At 48.8% G+C, this 20,433-nt stretch overlaps 5 protein-coding genes across 5 annotated transcripts; 3 read left to right on the top strand and 2 right to left on the bottom strand.

Annotated features, from left to right (window-relative positions):
- Positions 1-868: 868 nt before the first annotated feature.
- ABOM_005537 (snoRNA-binding rRNA-processing protein UTP6) lies at positions 869-2,123 on the bottom strand (the record flags this gene model as incomplete). Its single annotated transcript, XM_022532666.1, has 2 exons — positions 869-1,966; positions 2,034-2,123. The coding sequence occupies 2 exons, from the start codon at positions 2,121-2,123 to the stop codon at positions 869-871; spliced, it is 1,188 nt and encodes a 395-aa protein (XP_022389478.1).
- Positions 2,124-2,502: 379 nt separating this feature from the next.
- Positions 2,503-5,824, top strand: ABOM_005536 (putative integral plasma membrane protein; the record flags this gene model as incomplete). The annotated part of the gene is made up of 8 exons (XM_022532665.1): positions 2,503-2,541; positions 2,601-3,147; positions 3,206-3,332; positions 3,435-3,473; positions 3,532-3,616; positions 3,668-3,713; positions 3,761-5,568; positions 5,666-5,824. The coding sequence occupies 8 exons, from the start codon at positions 2,503-2,505 to the stop codon at positions 5,822-5,824; spliced, it is 2,850 nt and encodes a 949-aa protein (XP_022389477.1).
- Positions 5,825-7,116: 1,292 nt separating this feature from the next.
- Positions 7,117-13,646, top strand: ABOM_005535 (cleavage polyadenylation factor subunit CFT2; the record flags this gene model as incomplete). The annotated part of the gene is made up of 5 exons (XM_022532664.1): positions 7,117-7,906; positions 7,988-8,092; positions 9,117-9,289; positions 10,464-10,696; positions 10,775-13,646. 5 exons carry the CDS (start codon positions 7,117-7,119, stop codon positions 13,644-13,646), a joined length of 4,173 nt encoding a protein of 1,390 aa, XP_022389476.1.
- A 154-nt stretch (positions 13,647-13,800) lies between these two features.
- Positions 13,801-15,827, bottom strand: ABOM_005534 (amino acid permease; the record flags this gene model as incomplete). Its single annotated transcript, XM_022532663.1, has 8 exons — positions 13,801-13,909; positions 13,993-14,064; positions 14,157-14,486; positions 14,549-14,863; positions 14,927-15,104; positions 15,154-15,269; positions 15,317-15,717; positions 15,771-15,827. The coding sequence occupies 8 exons, from the start codon at positions 15,825-15,827 to the stop codon at positions 13,801-13,803; spliced, it is 1,578 nt and encodes a 525-aa protein (XP_022389475.1).
- An 831-nt stretch (positions 15,828-16,658) lies between these two features.
- Positions 16,659-19,982, top strand: ABOM_005533 (Sec23/Sec24 family protein; the record flags this gene model as incomplete). Its single annotated transcript, XM_022532662.1, has 6 exons — positions 16,659-18,005; positions 18,056-18,153; positions 18,212-18,552; positions 18,608-19,045; positions 19,102-19,293; positions 19,348-19,982. 6 exons carry the CDS (start codon positions 16,659-16,661, stop codon positions 19,980-19,982), a joined length of 3,051 nt encoding a protein of 1,016 aa, XP_022389474.1.
- Positions 19,983-20,433: the final 451 nt, after the last annotated feature.

Below are 20,433 nucleotides of genomic sequence, written 5' to 3'. Positions count from 1 at the left end.
CGCTGCAGTTACGTCCTCGGATAGTTCATTGGTTCCCCCGTCTTCGTTCCTTCTCCGCTCTCACCGCAAGAACATTCGCTTCTAAACAAGCGGCCGCCACGGAACGCCTCCAAGACTCAAATGAGGATCTAGCCGCAGCTCGAAAATGGCTCACGGGACTCACTTTGAAAACCATCCCACGCCATATCTGTGAAATTTCATTTAGTCGCTCCGGTGGTCCTGGGGGGCAGAACGTGAATAAGTCGGTCGACCTCGTGTAAATAACCTCCGATTGTGTCGACCTATCACTAACTGGGCCTTGCGGATCTGAATAGGGTGAACTCAAAAGCTACTTTGAAAGTGCCTCTTCATTCTCTCTTACCGCTTGTGCCTCGAATTTTACACCCTCCGCTGCGATCATCACGATACTTCGCCGAGAGATCACAGAGTCTAGTCATACAGTCGGAAGAATCGCGGAAACAAGCCGCCAATGTAGAGTCATGTTACGAGAAACTGCACCAGTTACTTAAGAATACTGCAACAGATGCCATTCCTGGGGAGACGTCTCAGGCACAAAGAGTCAGGGTACACAAATTGTACGTTTATGCACGTTGCTGTATTGGCTTTGTTTCCTTTTTACAAATATCCTGAAAGTCTTCAAGCTCACGTTGTATAGGAAGAAGGCTGAAAATGAAGCTAGAATCAAGTCTAAGAAGCTGCACAGCAGTAAGAAGAGCAATCGGCGGGGTAGTAAATTTGATGAATGATTGACACAGAGCTAACTTTTATCTGAACCACCCATGTGCGATGATGAACTCCAATAGGCGCCTTTGCATGACAGCGGAGAAGTAGAAGGGTACGAACAAGAACAAACGAGGAGCCGCCGACTCTAAGGCGAGAGTACACGCTCCGCGTTGCGGACCGTGGCAGTAATGGCTTTTTGCAGAGACGGATCCAGACCTTCTGTGTTCTCCAATGGCTGCAGCCAGTTGATAACCTCCTTTGCGACAGTGGGGTTCTCGCGGTACTCCTTCAGCCGGGCAAAAGATGTAACCAAAGCCCGCGGGAATTTGGGTGATGTGGGCTGGATTCCGGCGGTAGGAAGCTTGATATAGCAAATTTGCGTATGATGACTGGTAGGACTGGACTGCTGCAGCACATTGACAGCATGTTCCAAGATTTTGCGCAGACATGGCAAGTCAGAAAACTCCACGGCCATGTCGAAAAACTCCCGTCCGAATTTAGCATCTTGTTCAAAGTTCTTCATTGCTGTATCGAAAATGGCCAAAGGGATAGCACCGCTCATTGCAGGTGTTGAGCGAAGATTCTCTAACGCTACTTGATCCACTCCACTACTATCTCCAGCGCTCGGATTGATATCTTCGCCGGTGATCTGTGGTAGCGCAATCATGTCGGCGTTAGGATCTTCAAAAGAAGCATCTGACGTCGGCTTCAGGGCTTCAATCTCTCTATCAAGACCCAGTATGCGCTGCCGAGCAACAAGCTTGGCTGTATAGATCAATTCCAGCTTTGCGTAGTGAATCCATAATTTCCTAGAGCTCTTGCAGAACCGTAGACCACGTTGCATGTGGCTTCGGGACTGCGTCATATCTGCATGGTCATCCAAAGCATATTGCGCTGCATATATCCACAGATCCACGTTTGTTGGGTGTAGCCGTAGGGCATCTTCGAAGATCGTGGAAAGCTTTTTGAAAGCTTTCTGGGCCCTAGCATATTCGATGTATTGAATCCATAAACCAATATCGCCGTGAAATTTGCGAGTCGCGCGATCCAGGATGAAGAAAATCCGCCGCTGGCCAGAATATCCCGCATTGCGAATACCGAGTCGCTTTACCCTTTTGCGGCGGAGAGTATCGAGGTTCATTTCGTATTCTGCATATCGTACAAAGTCGGAAGGTTGAGCACCACGAGCATTGAGCTTGTGCTCAAAGTCCGACCGTTTCTTGATGATTGCTGTGATCTCATCCTACTCAGTGAAAACGTAGTGTAAGTCTTTCGCATACTTTTAAGTGTTGTGCGATTTGAGGAAATACCTTGCTAAAGATCTTCTTTCTCTCATATTCTTTCAGTTCAGGTACTGACTTTTCTAGAAAGAAGCGTGCTTTGTCAGTAGCGGCAGACATGGTTGCGATTGTCGTTGCTGCAGAATACCTCTTTGTGATTAAGCAGCCACAACGGAGTGATAAAAAAAGTTGTCGGTATCCCGCAATCAGAAGCTCCGACCACGTCGAGTGCCTGTCCGCTTTCCTAACTCGAACTAGCGCTTATTTACACCCGCAAGTTACCGAGCCTCAGTTCCATTGTCAATCATCTCATGCTCATCTGGCTCAGGGGTTCCTGACCATTGCTATCTGAATTTCCGTTTGTTAATTTGTTCGTTCTTTTCATATTCTTATTACATTCTTGACACTCGTTTGTCTCCTTAATTGTTATTCATTCTCTTCGCTTCCTCCTTGTTTCGTCGAGTGGCCGGGGGCTGGTACGCCTGTCTTCTTCGCTGCCATGGCACCCAAATTCAAAGATGGGGATGCCGTTGTAGCGGTTAGTCTTGGCTATATCAAGAATTGAGGTACTTTGGAGAGTCACTGAACAATTGCTAGGTTAATGGGAAATGGGTGTCTTGGGCGCACACAGTCGCTGCCTATGCGGCCTTCTTCAGTGCCTTGGTAGTAGGAATGTCTCTGCATTTCAAGAAAATCGTGCAAAACGAACATTACGGCTATCCTGACGAATGGTTTCCGTCGGTGTCAGCAACGATCGGTGATCGCTATCCGGAACGATCCTTCTTCCAAGTGTTTATCGCTATCACCTCGGGACCTCGGTTTGCTCTAGTGTTCCTTTGGTACATTCTGACCTCGCGCCCCAACTCAGCTCTTCCTAAGTTTATCGCCGGCGTTGGGTTGTTCCGGACGTTTACATGCGGTGGTTGGACGTACGTTACATCGACGGACGACCATGATTGGCATGATATTTTCATGATCTCTTACCTCGTTGCGACGTTACCCTGGACACTTGGCTGCCTTGCGCTCAGCCCGAACAACCGTCGAGCTGTGAAGTACAGGAAGGTCTTGGCGAGCTGTTTCTTCGGAACTCTTGTTCCATTGATTTACTATTTCATTCAGCACAAGGTGCATAAGGTCGCGGGAGGTATGTCTGTCGTTATATAGCTTCTTTAGTCCCTTGCTTCTAACGCTATTACTTTTAGCTTACACCAAGTATGCCTTTTTTGAATGGTCTCTTATACTGTTTGATGTGGGCTTCGACGCTGTCACTGCACTCGACTTCGACGCATTTGAGATCGTGGTCAGGGATGTCAAAGGAATTAGCAGAGGGTATGTACAGTGGCTTCCGAAGTAAACCGAGAAGAAAAATGTACGGTTGCCAAGATGTGGATGTTGGTATTTGAGAAGAGTGTTCTAAGGTTTAATCTCCAGGCAGTTGAAGACCACTGCAGACTCCGTCCTCGAGAAAGAGTGTGTATAATCTACTCTCCAAGGCTATCAGAACTCTTGGCAATTAACTCGTAGCTAGGAAAGGAAAGCCCGTTGGAAATACGTTCGGCGAAGGTTTCTTTTGGACAGAGATCATTGATGCAGCTGCAGACGCTTACAATATGGTAAACCTTAGACTGGCCTCACAAGTGGACCTGATTACTGACCAAGTGTAGTTTGTCTTCTGGTCCTTGTGGACTGCCCTTGGTGTACTCGTCTGGTGTAAGTGTCTGTGGAGAATTTCTCCTACAATCCTCTGACAAAGTTAGACTTCCCTCTCTGGCATATGGGTATCTCTGGCTACGAGTTGGCCATCCTAAGCTATGTGTCTCCGGTCCTCCTGGTTATTCCCTCCTTGAAGTCTGCCGCGACGAGAAATCCTCGTCTCTTCCATTTTCTGTCACTTTCCGGGCTACTGGCGTATAAGGTGCAAGACCCTGCCAATCGACTTTTTATGACCACTTTCGCAGTTGCTTGCAGCTGTATCGCATGGTCTGCGACACTATATGCTGAAAGGGCAAACAGCTCTAGGTTAGAATCCCGTATATTTGCATGGGGCATTGGTTTGATTATGTCGAGCATTGCTAAATTTGCATGCAAAACGAACAACCCCATCTGGCCTATCATGCATGCAGAGAATGGAGGATGGAATAAACTGGGACTTTTCCTTGGTGTCCTGGCCGTCCTCAGGTCGCACAGAAGGCCTCCGACTAATGGAGGAGACTACTTCCCCTCGAGTGGCAGGAAAGGCTCTTCGTTATTTGCCGCCTTCGGTATCGGCGGTCTGCTTTTCGCGATGCATTCCCTCCTCTCCGACTCCAGCACCATGATCGCTTGGGTCTGGGAGGGATATCCTGTGCGCGGCCCTATTGCAGTACCTCATGGTGCACTCACTATCCTTGTAATGGGTGCTGGACTTATTTATGGTCTGTATTATCCCGGTGTTGCTGGAAGCTGGACTGCATATGGGATTGCGTCTGTTGGTGCAGCACTGCTTACTTGCTCCAGTCACTGGACTGGATTCTATGGTGGCCTTATTCTTGCGTTCTACCTTCTTGCGGTCACTCCGGTCTTGGTTTCGTCGGCTGTTCGCCACTCACTAGCTAAAACCTTTGGTATCGGTTTCCTCCTGTACACATTCCTGATTCTTTTCCATGTGTGGGTTGTTGCATACGCCTTCGTGCCTGGGGGGCCTCTCGTCAGAGAACACACCGATTGGATCATGATCACCACTATGTTATCGATTGGAGCTGGTGTCTTTTCTGCTGCTGTCACCAACTCATCCGGTACTAAGAGCAAGATCGTCAGTCCGAATGGCAAACGACAGCGGTCATATTTTATCTATATTCTCGCGGCGCTGCAGCTTATTTCCATGGCTGTTGCATATCTTCGCTTCCCTACAAACGACTATGTGCCATATCACAAAGAGGATAAGGTTGCGACTGTCGGCATTTGGACAGTTCACTTTGGTCTCGATAATGACATGTGGTCATCGGAACGGCGTATGCGCAATGTTATTCAGGAACTTGAGATTGATGTTATTGGCCTTCTTGAATCTGATAACCAGCGCATCATTATGGGCAATCGCGATATGACCCAGGTCCTGGCGGAAGATCTTGGTATGTACGTAGACTTCGGTCCTGGTCCTAACAAGCACACTTGGGGCTCAGCTTTGCTTTCCAAATTCCCAATTGTCAATTCTACTCACCACCTCCTTCCTTCTCCTGTTGGTGAACTTGCTCCAGCCATTCATGCCACCCTTGATATGTATGGCGAGCTGGTTGATGTTGTCGTGTTCCATTCGGGACAAGAAGAAGACCCAGAAGACCGCCGCCTCCAGACCGAATATTTGTCGAAGCTAATGGGTTCATCCCCTCGCCCCCTTATTTTGCTGAGCTACCTGGTCACAAAGCCACTGGAAGGTAATTACAATACCTACGTCAGTGAACTCAGCGGCATGAAAGACATCGACCCTACCGATTGGGACCGATGGTGTGAGTACATCCTCTACAAGAACTTGAGGAGGACTGGCTACGCTCGTGTTAGTCGAGATTCTATCACAGACACAGAGATTCAGGTAAGTCTTGTCGTGCATGTCATGTTTATGCCTACAGCCCTCTACGGAGGGGGTGTGGGGAAGCATCTCAACTTTTGCTGACTAACTCCTGCGATAGGTCGGCAAATTCGTCATTGGAGAACCCGAGCCGGAGAATGAGATGCGACTGCCAGAGGAAATGGTGCCAGAAGGCCGTCGATTCCCCGCGTTGTTCCGCGGACAAGGGGTCCGCGGTCATCGTTATCATGTCTTTGATGAGCCCAGGTATTGGCAATGAATGCCACATGAAACGGTCAGGAGACCCTGACTCCTTCCCTCTCTGGGCGGCTCAGGTTTCCGGAGCCCTGGATTATTTGTATATTCTACGACGCGAAAACTTCAACCCTTTGATGGCTGGTTATTCGTGATATTTGCCACGACTATGTACTGTGAATCTCAATAAAACTGTTTTTCATAAAAATTTCTATATCTGAATTTTGAATAACGGCGGTATGTTCCTACTTTTGAAAACGGGCAGCCTTTGTACAGAGCACATGGGACTTGGTAGCAGATCCTAAACGCATTGGCTAGAGAACTTATTGATGTGGTCATTGACGTCTACCAAGATGAACTCGTCCTGTGTTCTTCCATCACGGATCACGGCCCATGTAACCTCTTGGTAAAGTCAAACCTACCCCCGAACTGGTATGTGGAATGTGGAGATCACACCGTTCCTACTTGGTGTATGTGGCCGAGTACATATGACAAAGGTATGAGCTTCCTGGGCAGTAGCTTATGATTACCCCATGACTCCTCAGGGAGGACAGCTCGTTTCACTTGGTCTTTCGAACAAGATATTCCGGCCGCAAAACTTGTATTAAGCCTTAAATAAGAGCATTCCAGCCCTGCAGACTGAACTGCTGATCCTCGCGCCTTGAGCTATTGCACATTGTATTCTTTATATACCGAGGAATGCGTGGTTCCTTTGATGATTGACGTTTTAGTGTTTGCTTATTAGCTAGCTTTCTGGCCAAATTTCAAGACGCAGTTAAGCCCTGGACACGAGTATCTCGTGAATGGCAACCCTTTTTTTTTCACATATTTCTATCCCCTCATTAGCTTTATTTTCAGGGTTCACCTTAAAAGCAGGCACAGAGATGCTTCTGCCTACTTGTGCTTGCTTCTTTCCATTTTACCACTTGTCGGGTTCCCAGAACAAGAACGTGCCCAGAAGCCGGGTATTCTCGTGTTTTATTCGTGAAGACTTGGTGCACTTCATTTGTTTGGCTTATCTAGCTTTGATTTGTGAATAATACAGAGCCGACCAGAGGTACTCGAGCCCCTGTTCCTAGGTATGTCGTTAAAGGAGTTCCCCGTATATCCGTGTTAAGTATTTGCAGACCCATCTCCATCACGACGTATATTGAGAATATCCTGCAGTATATTGTATATGAACTTTCGCTTCAACCATACCTTGTCATTTGATCATATATAAGCAAGAGTTTGGGGAATGTATGAGCCCCCTAATCGAGGTTTTGTCACCACAGCGAGCCGTCGTATGGTGGACCGCATAAGATCCTTATAGCTATAATGTCAAAATCGCCAGCAGAATCGCACAGGCAAAAATCCAAGAAGGATATACAGCAACCGTCCAGCTCAAAAAGTCCGGAAGCTCAACATGTTGAAATGCCCTCTGGCCCTCGGGCGGGTTCACGTTCTAACCCGAACACGCCTGTTGATCTGAGCGATGAATGCCAGCTCTATTCGAGGACACCTCTTCCTTCGCGTACTCTGGCCAACGCACGAGCTGCTCTGCAACAACTAGTTCTAAAATCTAGATATGGCTCCTCAAATATTTTTGAAGATTCTGGCTCGCGGGGTTCAATTAATCTTCCTACTCAGCCGCCCCCTGTTAGAGTCGTCGGTCAGTCTGGTGTCTCGAATCTCAGAAGATCTTCTAGCCATAGCGAGGGCTTTGCTGTAAGATATGCTCAAGAACACACGCTCCCAGCGATCTCATTCGGGATCAATGCACCTATGCCACGTTGGCGAATCGAGCGTATTCATCCACTACTTGCACGGGGAAGCCCAGCGCTGCGATGGGTGTTCGATGCTAGCATAGACTTTGCCCAGTTTGGATGGTCAGAGGATATGGTTTACGAATACGCATACAGGTGGCTTGAGGAAGCTCTTAGCGATCCGTCATTTGGACGATACACGAGGTCCTACATTCTCGACGGACATGGCGAAAATCCGCTACCAACCCTCCCGCCAGCACCAAGTACATGCTATTTTAAGACATGGTCTCAATCATTGGGAGCCAATGATAGCTGGTATAAGCATCCGGACTATGAGCGTTCACGGATGACTTGGACAATAGGTACGCAGTAACAGTTCTGGTCAATTTTTTTCTCTTTTACACATCAACACTTTAGCGAGAACGAGGCTGACGCTTCAGAAGTTCCTGAGCAGCAGTTTTCGGGGAACGATGGAATCCGCAACAATCATATATTTGACTTTAAATCTTCTGAAGCTTGCAATGAGACAGATCTCGAGCTTGGCCGACGTAAGTCGATTCGTATGTTGCGGAAAGCAACTACGGGCGAAGACCAACCAATGCAATTCTGGGGATATAGATGGGTTTGGTTCAGTATCGCTTTTTTAGTATTGAGCATGTTTCTGTGTCTTTTCTTATATGCTTTTAGGATCATCAAATGATGTAGCTTATTGTATATTGTTTCGTTCTGATTATTCGATTGTGTTCCCTGCCGTGTCTGTGAGTTGATAATTATGTGGTGTTAAAGTGGATGGCCATCTTCGCATTCACCAGTGAGGAAGGGGGAGCTTTAGACGTTTCACTGTGTATGCGAAGTATTTATCTTTGTACATTCTTGCTTGAGGCGACAGGCCTCCTATTACGACTGCTACCACTACTTTATGGCCGCATTTCTATCCTTAACTCCCAGCGGCGGGCTGCCTTTCATGAACAGCAGGCGCAGTCAAGGGTTTCGAACGGTTTGGTGTCAACCCACCATATTGGGCTCCAGCTAGAACAATGGCGGATCATTTGCGGCATGGACGATCAGGAGCAGGCCCACTCAATAATATACAACGGGGCGACTGTTCAATGACACGCTCCATATCACATCTTCAAATTCGCTAAGGTCGACTCGACCGTAGAATTATTAATGACGCCGCGCCTCTGGAACCAGCCGGGTATTCTCACATTTGTTACCGGTGGGCGACAACGATTCCTAGAATAGGATCTCAATGTCTTCATCAAATCCCTCCAGAAGGGCAATGGTTACAGCCAGAGCAAATTTGTTGCCGAACAGCCCGTATCGATGTTTGCGAGTCGCCAGTCAACGCATCATATTGTTGTTGTCCGGCCAGGCCGGATAGTTGGTATTGAGACAGAGGGCATCTCCAATGCTGATGGCTTCCTACGGAGATTTGTGCGGACACGTCTTTAACTGGGAAGGTACCTCGCCAACGAGGGCCATCTGTGGCCGGCCGTGGCCGATGTGGAAGTGGCAATTGGCAATCTCAGGTCCACGTTCGGCGTCACAAAAAAGATGCGGTCCCCTCAGCCGTGAGTATTGAAGCTGGTGTTGCGGTTTCGCATTTCTGGGATATTCTTCAAGATACCCTGGAAGTCAAACTAGTACCCATGATGGCCGAGGACTGGAAACAAGCTGTGGAGCTCTTCCTTGAAACGGCAGAAGAAAACCGCGCCTTCCAACCTTTACTGGTCATGCTGCAGGTATCACGGCTTAGCTTTGGAGTAAAGAAGCCGCTCGGGAGCAGTCAAAGAATATACAGACTCTCGTGAATGTTGGGTTTTCGTCCACAGTACGGCATCCTGACTCGAATAATTCTGAAGTACTGACGGTTCAGCTTGCACTTCCACTGATTTCAAGCATTATTTTAGGTATAGACTGTCCCTTCTTCATTCCTTATAAATCTCCGTATATATCGAGCTCCTGGACCTGGCGTTGTAGTGACGTTTGAACCAGTAAATTTGTGAATAACAACCGGTTATCAGAGAAGGAATGAGTAATATTGAGCTAAATAACAGAAAGAAGAGTCTCAAGGTAGCATAGGAAAGTATATAGTGGAGACCTGTATACAATCTGCTCACCAGAACGCAGGTCAGCCCACTGCCCCCCCCAGACCTCGGACCACCGGCGCCGATTTTCCGTGTGTCACATGACCTTATCCCACCGCCGGTCGGCTGAGCTTAGAACTATTTTTTACAAATAGAAGACAATCTTTACTATGACTACTACTACTGTTAGTAAATTATATATTTTTAAACTAGTTTAGTTAAGAACTAGTTCTCTATAGATTATTACTATCTATACTTTATATATTCTTAAGATATAAATCTCTTTAAACTAGTTTAGTCAAGAGCTAGTTCTCTATAAATTATTACTAATTTACTATCTATATTTTATATATTCTTAAGATATAAATCTTAAACTAGTTTAGCCAAGAACTAGTTCTCTACAATATTATAATAAATAGATTATATTTTTTAAATTTAATTTAAACTAGTTTAATAAAAAACTTACAGAATATTTACAGAACAGAAAAATTTATTTTATTCAACCGGTACGATGAGCAATTTAAAAAGGGTTAGTACATGCTTCGGAAAATCGGCGCCGGTGGTCCGAGGTCCGGGGGGGGCAGTGGGCTCACCTGTAGTCACTCTGCTCACTTGATTGAATACACTAGGTCATGTGAATATCGGCAATGCAAACAAGACAAACACAGGATCCGCGATGCTTCATCGGAACTCTCCAATCACCTCAATAACACGATCCCTCAATGCCTTGAGTTTTAATCCATATATAAGTGAGGAGAGACGTGATGTTATAATTGAAGTCTAATAGACTTGATCGTTCTTGTATTTGGATTGATGACTCGATTGGAAGCGCTGTACCGCTAAGTACGAGACCAATCCAACTCCGTCGCCGACTTCGAGGTTGGCCGATGAGCGACGCCTTAAAACTGCAAAGATGTTTACGTTCACACCTTTGCTTGGCGCACAGTCGTCCTCCTCGAAGGCTTCTCAGTCAATCTTAGAACTGGATGGTGGAATCAAAATCCTTGTGGACGTCGGCTGGGATGATACCTTTGATCCTCTGGATTTGCAGGAACTAGAAAAGTAAGCTCCGTTGTATAATAACAAGACAGCTAGCTTGTCTTCCTTTTAAATGATCCTTGGTCTGATTGATTATGGTAGACATGTTCCCACCCTTTCGTTGATCCTTCTGACCCACGCTACCCCTGCGCATATTGGTGCCTTCGCGCATTGCTGCAAGACCTTCCCTCTTTTTACTCAGATTCCCGTCTACGCCACGAGCCCCGTTATTGCGCTTGGTCGCACGCTGTTACAGGACCTATACGCCTCCTCGCCACTAGCTGCAACATTCCTACCCAAAGCCTCAATTTCTGAGCCGGGCGCATCTACTTCTGCAGCATCTGCCACAGCATCCGTACCAGAAGGCGAAGGAGGCGCAGATGCTAACCATTCCGGAAGAATCCTCCTCCAACCTCCTACCGCAGAGGAAATTGCCAGATACTTCTCCCTGATCCATCCCTTAAAGTACTCGCAACCACACCAACCACTTCCTTCCCCCTTTTCCCCTCCACTGAACGGCCTTACGCTCACGGCTTACAATGCTGGACACACTGTGGGAGGAACAATATGGCATATACAACATGGCATGGAATCGATTGTTTACGCTGTCGATTGGAACCAAGCACGAGAGAGTGTAATGGCAGGTGCTGCATGGTTCGGCGGGTCAGGCGCCAGTGGGACGGAGGTCATAGAGCAATTACGCAAACCCACCGCGTTGGTATGTAGTACAAGGGGGGGTGACAAGTTTGCCCTTCCAGGAGGACGAAAAAAGCGAGATGACTTACTATTGGATATGATTCGGAGTACTATCGCCAAAGGAGGCACTGTTTTGATTCCCACTGATACTAGCGCTCGAGTCTTGGAATTGGCATATGCGCTGGAGCATGCATGGCGCGATACTGCTGGAACAGGACAAGAGGATAATGTTCTAAAGGAGGCCGGGCTATACCTCGCAGGTAGGAAGGCTAACACGACGATGAGGTTGGCCCGGAGTATGCTAGAGTGGATGGACGAGAATATTGTGCGAGAGTTTGAGGCCGCGGAAGGTGTAGATGCGGCTACGGGTCAATCTCGAACTAATCCCGGCGGCCAACGTTCTGGCCAAAACCAGGGCAAAGAAGAGAAAGGCACTGGCCCCTTTACTTTCAAACACCTGAAGATCGTTGAGAGGAAAAAGAAGTTGGAGAAGATTCTTAACAACCAGACACCCAAAGTCATTTTGGCTTCCGACACGTCACTGGACTGGGGTTTTGCAAAGGAATCCCTCCGCCTGGTAGCGGGGGGCCCGAACAACCTTCTCCTACTCACAGAGTCTTTCCATAAGGAGAGGCTTGCCGACAACCAGGAAGATCTTCATCGGAAAACTCTGGGTAATATGATCTGGGACTGGTATGAAGAAAGGAAAGATGGTGTCGCACTTGAGAAATCTTCCGACGGTGAGATGATTGAACAGGTTCACAGCGGTGGTCGAGAACTCTCCTGGTCAGACGTGCATCGTGCACCTCTAGATCCTGGTGAACAACTACTCTATCAACAATATCTCGCCACAAAGAGACAACTACAAGATACTTCCCAAGCAAGGGGGCAGGAGAACTTGGATAACGCAGCGGATGCGCTTGATGACCGATCTAGTTCCACATCCGAAGACTCCGAGACAGAACAGCAGGGACGGGTCCTAAATTTCTCAACTTCATTAGCTCATTCCAATCGCAACAAACTCGGTCTCAGCGATGAAGACCTTGGTGTCAACATCCTTTTACGGCGGAAGAACGTGTTCGACTGGGATGTCCGGGGCAAGAAGGGCCGCGAACGAATGTTCCCATATGTAGCACCAAGAAAGAAGGGAGACGAGTATGGAGAATTTATCCGACCTGAGGAATACCTACGAGCAGAAGAGCGTGAAGAGATCGATATGCAACAGCGCAGATCTGACTCTCAAACCAAGCTTGGTCAGAAACGACGATGGGATGAAACAGGACCGGGCGGGCGTCGGTTGTCTAGCAGCGGGGCCAAACGTCAACAATTCCCTGGAAAGAAGGACGCCAGCACAGCGGACGATATGAGCTTGACAGAGGATGGAGAAGGTGGTGATGCTGCCCTAGAGTCAGAAGACGAAGCGGATGGTCAGACGTTCGAGGGGCCCGCAAAAGCGGTCTATCAGAAGGCTAGTCTCACTATCAATGCTCGTATCGCTTTCGTAGACTTTACGGGATTGCACGATAAGCGGAGCTTGGAGATGCTGATCCCGCTCATTCAACCACGCAAACTGATTCTAGTGGGCGGGATGAAGGAGGAGACCACGGCCCTTGCAACAGAGTGCAAGAAGCTCCTCGCAGCCAAGGCTGGAGTTGATGTCTCCGCTGCGGACTCTGCTGTGATTTACACCCCGGCTGTTGGAGAAGTTATTGATGCTAGCGTTGATACAAACGCCTGGATGGTCAAGTTGAGCAACAGTCTCGTTCGGCGCCTGAAATGGCAGCATGTCCGTAGTCTTGGCGTGGTGACATTGACTGCACAGTTGAGGGGTCCTGAATTGAACCCCCCAGAGGACGCAGCGGACTCCCCAAGTAAAAAGCAAAAACTGTTGCAAGAAGAGGCTAGTTCACAAGCTACGGCACCTACCGTCGACGGCACGAAACCAACAGCAGACAAGTCTGATGTCTACCCGGTGCTTGATATACTTCCCGCCAACATAGCAGCAGGAACGAGATCTATGACTCGCCCTCTCCATGTGGGCGATTTGCGACTTGCGGATCTCCGCAAGATCATGCAGGGAGCCGGCCACACGGCCGAGTTCCGTGGTGAAGGAACGCTTCTCATTGACCGGATGGTCGCCGTCCGCAAATCAGGTACAGGAAAGATCGAGATTGAAGCTACGGCTCAATCAGCTGCTGCTGTAGGACGTGGGGCTGGAAGCTTCCTGGACGTGAAGAGGAAAATTTACGAGGGACTGGCTGTTGTTGCAGGTAATTGATTGTAAACTAAACATTATACTTATACCTACTACAATTTGAAGCAATCGGAAACCCCGAAAATCGACATTGCCCGATATAGCAAGTATAGAGAATCAGAACCCCAGTCCACCGCCAAAAGGTAAAGCGAATATAACCCTGTGTAAAATTCTCTAATTACTGAAGGGAAGTAGAATAGCCAACATCCACCGTCCCATAACCATTACCCAGATCGTCGGTAGATACCTCTTGGATGTGATCGTCCGTTCGAGGGCCCTTGTATATCCTAGGTGAACAAGCGCACATACGTCAGCCTCCTATCCCAACCCATGACCAAGAAAATAAAAGAAAAAAGAAAACTTCACTTACCCCCGTGCAGCAACCCACCACCATACCAAAGCAAAAGCGGCAATGAATGCGCCAACACATATACCATAATTCCTAGTAACCCAGTCAGCCACCACCCACGTCACGACTTATGTACTGTTCCCAGGCACAGCACCGGAAGCGGGCGTAAATGACATGCAACTTACATATTAGTCACTGTGATAGGCACACGAGGCGGGAAAAACAACACCGCGCTAATGAACAGTACCCAGATCACAGACACCCAGTTGATAAACGGACCCCATCTTCCCAATGTGAAGGGCCCCTCGATGAACTTGACTCTGTTCTTGTAGATTCTGTGCGCTAAGATTACGGATATATAGGATATGTCGAGTGCCGGGGCAGTGATGCTGAAGATCGCGGTGGCGGTTTCGGTCGAGCCGATGGCAATGCAGTTCAGGCAGATGCTGAAGAAGACGACGAACCAGACGGCGTTGACCGGCGTGTGAGTGTATTTGTTTACTTTGGAGAGGGTGCTGAATATTTAGGTATTAGTAGCCTTGTTTTCCCCAAGTCAGCTTCTTCAGAGGATACGCACGAGGAAAATGGAAGCGCTTCGTCACGGGCGAAGGCATAAGCCATCCTTGTGTCTGCCAGCATGGCTGAACAGCCGGTGAAGAATTGGACTAGGATTGCTAAACCCCACATCATTGTTCCTCCCCTTTTGCCTCCTGCGTTGAGGAAGATCTGGGCTGCGGGAAGCCCGGTGGGGCTGTTGAGGATGCCTTCGAAGTCGCTCAGACAGAAGCACATTGAGATAGTGAGAATCCAGCCTAGTGCGCCGGAGACGAGGACTGCACTCTGAATGGCTATAGGTCCCAGAGTGGCGGCGTCGTGGGTTTCTTCGGACATGCTTGTTCTTAGTCAGTAGTTGAATTTTTTTTTTTTTCTAGAGGACACCAGCATAGAAACGCACTGAGTAGTTCCGTCATAGTCTGTCATTGTCCATGCCACAGAGATGAATCCGAGCAGGAAGGAAAAGAATTTCGAGCCCCATCCTGAACCGTCGGTGAAGTGGGTGAAGACCCAGCTGGCTGGTTGTTTGTCGGGTGTATAGGCAAGGAGCACAATGCAGATGATAATCGTTGCGGAAACTGTGATTGTCAGACCCAACTTGACAAATATGCGGGGCATCGTGCATACTGTTGATGGGAGCGAACCAATATACTATCCGATGCAAGGTCCTGGTCGTTAAGGAGCATATAGCCCCCAATATACACAAGAGAAATATGGATAAGAGAACCGTTTCCAATGCGGTCCTGTATAAGTTAGGTCGAGACGAGGAGTAGGAAAGATTAAAGCATACGGTGAATATGAATATCTTCCATCAACCAGTTCTGAGTTCATGCTAACGCAGGCAAGTAGCATCTGACTGACTGTGTAGACAACACTGGATACACCAGCAGTTTGGCCGAGAAGGTTACACCAGCCCTGCACCCAAGAAAAGATAGGCACTTGTTCTTCGGGGACAACGTGCTTAGTGACAAAGTACATTCCTCCCGCTGTGGGATACGCAGAAACTAACTCTGCCACCGAACTGCCGATACACATCGCCATACATGAGCCAAAGAACCAGCACCATACGGCTGTAGCTGGGCCGCCTGCAGCCAGGGGAGAACCAAAGGTTGCAGGGACAGAGCCCAGGATACCTAGGATAGAGATGGCGTAAGAGACCGTAGACCATTTTGAAAATTCTCGACGCAATTCCTAGGGACCAGTGATTAAAACTTTACTAGAATATGTCTGGGTTTAATGTATACCTGTTTATAGCCAATCCGAGCCAGAAGAAGCTCGTCATCGTCGCGAATGCTCGCCATTGTATGAGACACTGACGAAAGATATAGTGCGTATGTTTTTTTGCTTCTTCTTCTTCTTCTTCTTTTTCAATGGGTACTGACAAGATAGCGAAGTCAAAATGATAATGGAAAAATATAGCATGGGTCGCTGAGAGGTAACAGTACTTTAATGGCAAGTTTAATATAACGCGTGTCAATGGACCAAGACGTGAATACATTGCAGTTGTGTCACAGGTGCGAAGAGACGGTGAGAAAAGCCCCGCCGATCTAAAACAGCGCCGACATAGTCTGATATATAACGGCAAGCTCACGAAGAATTGCAAGTTACAAGTAGCACAGACCAAAACAATTGTGTCTATCAGAGGAATAATTACACCGGGACCAGGAAGAAGATTTATTCAGTTTATATCAGAAGGAATTAAGAGCATAATGACTCGGCCAGGGGCCTTATCGTGGCATTGCGCAATATTGATAAGCCCAGCAAGGGAGACAGACCATTCGGGATAACTACCCTCGGAAATTAATCGAATGAATCAATCTAAGATATCCATTGAATTCACCCTTTCATCTCTAGACTCTCCAATCTTCTATTCTTTTGGGTTGGCGATTAGATTGATTAGGGTGTATCATACCCCGTGCCAGTTTCGGAACAACATATGTCCGTCGGCCTTCAGATTAGGTGTTCAGTTGCTTGATTGGGTTAACGGATTTGTTTGGATATACTCCGTACTTGTCGCCCTTTTCGCCCAAGCTCCGTTCAGTGATGGTCCGGTGCTAATCGGTCGTGGGCTGTAAAGACCTACATTTCTCGTTCTTCCTTCCTTAAGTCTGTTCATAAAATTATGAAGCACCATGGCAGACCAATCCATGTATAACACGCTCGGTCAGGGAGCCGCTCCCGCTGAAGACCCCTCGAATCCGAATCAGATGGCTCACCAAGTTCCTCCACAATCACAACCTGCTGCCGGATTTCCTTCCGGTCCTTACCCTCCTCAGCCCGGTGCTTACTACGGGAACCCGTCTCCAAATCAATATGGTGCACCTGCTGCTGCACCACCACCAGCACAGCAGCTGCAATCTCCACCGCCGCGGGGCCTGGCACCTAGTCCTCAACTCGCCTACGGTACCGAGACACAGACACATATGGGAGCCCCTGCCGACTCAATGGCAGGGTTGAATTCGCAGATGAGTGGCTTGGGAATAATGGGGGATAGCGGCGCCCGGCCAGGAAAGAAGAAGCACCGACATGCGCACCATGAAATTGGAGGAGCTACTGCTTTGGCGCCTCAGCAATTTGCCGGAATGCCGCAGGCAGGCATGCAGCCCTCATCTCAGTTCCTGAATACTGGATTGAACCAGGCACCTCGTCCGATCTCACCCGCCGCTGGTGTTCCGCCTGCGGGGATTGTCCCTCAGCCTGGTGTTCCGGCCACAGGCTCTGACTCTGTCCCTACCCAGGGCAAGATTGATCCGGAACAGATTCCAAGCATCCCCCGGTCTCGCGACATACCGGCACAGTACTACTTCAACCATGTCTACCCGACGATGGAACGGCATCTGCCCCCTCCGGCAGCTGTCCCCTTTGTGGCCCACGACCAAGGGAACTCATCCCCTAAACATGCCCGCCTGACCCTGAACAACATCCCCACCACCTCAGACTTCCTCTCTTCCACCGCCCTGCCTCTAGGAATGGTTCTACAGCCCCTGGCTCGCCTCGACCCCGGCGAACCTGAGGTCCCAGTGCTCGATTTTGGAGAAATGGGTCCTCCGCGATGCCGGAGGTGCAGGGCATACATCAATCCTTTTATGACGTTTAAGTCCGGAGGAAGCAAGTTCGTCTGTAACATGTGCACCTTCCCTAATGATGTAGCGTCGGAATACTTTGCTCCTCTGGATATGTCCGGGGCGCGTGTTGACCGTCTGCAACGCCCAGAGTTGATGATGGGTACAGTTGAGTTCATGGTCCCGAAGGAGTACTGGAACAAGGAGCCCGTTGGTCTTCAGCGGCTCTTCTTGATTGACGTCAGTCAAGAATCGGTTAACAGGGGTTTCTTGAAGGGGGTGTGCAAAGGAATCACGGAAGCTTTATACGGCGCACCAGATGCTTCTGAAGGGGATGCAGCAGCGCGGCGAGTGCCTGAGGGCTCGAAGATCGGTATTGTCACCTACGATAGAGAAGTGCACTTTTACAATCTCAGCGTGAGTCTACGTGTGCGTTAAAACCCCCACAATATACTTACAATACCTAGTCACAACTTGATCAGGCACAGATGATGGTGATGACAGATTTGGAGGAGCCATTCGTTCCCTTGAGCGAGGGCCTGTTTGTAGATCCCTATGAATCAAAGTACGCAAACAATCCTTGCACAGTTTGACGAATACATATCTCTAACATCTCTCCATAGGGATATCATTACTTCTCTGCTACATCAAATCCCCAAGATGTTCTCACACATGAAGAAACCTGAACCAGCTCTGCTCCCAGCTCTCAATGCGGCAATGTCTGCCCTGCAAGCTACCGGTGGAAAGATTTTCGCGTCTATATGCAGCTTACCCACTTGGGGCCCTGGCGCGTTGCATATGAGGGACGACCCTAAGGTGCATGGCACGGATGCAGAACGGAAATTATTTACCACAGACAACCAGGCATGGAGAACGACTGCTGGGAAGATGGCCGAACACGGCATCGGTGTTGACATGTTTGTGGCGGCACCTGGGGGGACGTATATTGATGTGGCTACGATAGGTAGGCTTTCTACGTTTTCATTGCTGCAGACCAGATGGATGTTAATGCTATCTAGGTCATGTCGCCGAAGTATCAGGCGGGGAAACATTTTTCTACCCCAATTTCCACGCTCCGCGAGACATTCTGAAGCTTTCGCAGGAGTTCGCTCATGCAGTTACTCGCGAGACAGGCTATCAGGCAATGATGAAAGTCCGTTGTTCCAACGGTCTCCAGGTATCGGCGTACCATGGTAACTTTATACAACATGCTCTCGGGGCGGACCTGGAGATCGGATCAATTGACGCCGACAAAGCGATTGGTGTCAACTTCAGCTATGATGGCAAGCTTGACCCCAAATTGGATGCCCATTTCCAAGCCGCCTTGCTGTATACTACGGCCGAAGGGCAGCGACGGGTGCGCTGTATCAATGTGGTAGCAGCAGTCAATGAAGGAGGGTTGGAGACGATGAAATTCATAGACCAGGACGCTGTTGTCAGTATTATGGCTAAAGAAGGTAGGTTAACCTAGCGGTGTTATTCGGAGCAGACATGCTGACAGTCTTAACCACAGCGGCTGCCAAAACTGTGGACAAATCACTCAAGGACGTTCGGGCCAGTATTACGGAGAAGACCGTGGACATCTTCAGCGGATATCGCAAGGTCTTCTCTGGGTCACACCCACCCGGACAACTTGTACTCCCGGAGAATCTCAAGGAGCTTTCCATGTATATGCTGGGCCTCGTCAAATCACGAGCATTCAAGGGTAGGGACGGTTACATCCGGATTACACGTGAGAGTGGCTAACTTGAATACACAGGCGGCCAAGAAGCATCGGACCGACGGATTCACGACATGCGGATGTTACGCTCGATTGGGGTCACAGAACTATCCCTGTACCTGTATCCCCGGATCATTCCGATCCACAACATGCAACCCGAAGATGGGTTCCCCAATGAGCAAGGACAGCTGCAGGTCCCACCGTCCCTACGAGCCAGCTTCTCCAAGATTGAGGAGGGTGGGGCGTACCTCGTCGACAATGGCCAGATCTGTCTGTTGTGGCTCCATTCCCACGTGTCACCTAACCTGCTGGAGGATCTCTTTGGACCTGGGCAGTCGTCTCTTCAGGGACTCAATCCCCAGACGTCGTCGCTCCCCGTCTTGGAGACCCATTTGAATGCGCAAGTGCGCAATCTACTACAGTACTTCTCGACTATCCGAGGGTCCAAGTCAGTTGCGATCCAGTTGGCTCGCCAAGGGTTGGATGGGGCAGAGTATGAGTTCGCACGGCTACTGGTGGAGGACCGCAACAACGAAGCGCAGAGTTACGTGGATTGGCTGGTACACATTCATCGGCAAATCAACTTGGAGCTGGCGGGTCATCGCAAGCGCGAGGATACATCTGCCGAGGGGTCGTTGACCAGTCTCGCCGGTCTTCGCGCTCCATATTGGTGATAATATAGACTACCCCAAATTTCATTGTTTCGTTGATATTCTTTACTTTGTATTTTGGTCGCTTTCGAGTGAGAGTTACGCGCTAGTATACCACAGAAGTTGATGTTCCCTGGACCGTATTTCTTGGAGCGAGATTTAATTTTTAAGGCTTTGTTTCATCACGAGAACAGCAAAAAGAGCGCTGTAGCGAGGGCCCAGGGTTAACACAGTGGACCGCCGACAAGGATCCCTGCAAAAGTCTAGAACGCCGAACCGAACTCCCCAAGAATAATAGACTACACACTAGTCGAGTGACAACGAGTCCATGGTGAGATCGTCGCGGAAACGTCGGAGACTAAAGGGAACGGTGTGGTGATAAAGGCAAGTCAAGCGCTTGGCAAGGAGTGGATCAGCAGCCGACTTTGATGGTCTGTGTACAGAGTAAGGCGTGGCAGTATCTGGGGGGGAAAAA

The sequence above is a fragment of the Aspergillus bombycis genome (assembly GCF_001792695.1).
Source record: "Aspergillus bombycis strain NRRL26010 chromosome Unknown contig00038, whole genome shotgun sequence".
Classification (NCBI taxonomy): Eukaryota; Fungi; Ascomycota; class Eurotiomycetes; order Eurotiales; family Aspergillaceae; genus Aspergillus; species Aspergillus bombycis.
The sequence above is the reverse complement of the archived record's forward strand: the minus strand, read 5'-3'. Positions and strand labels throughout refer to the sequence as shown.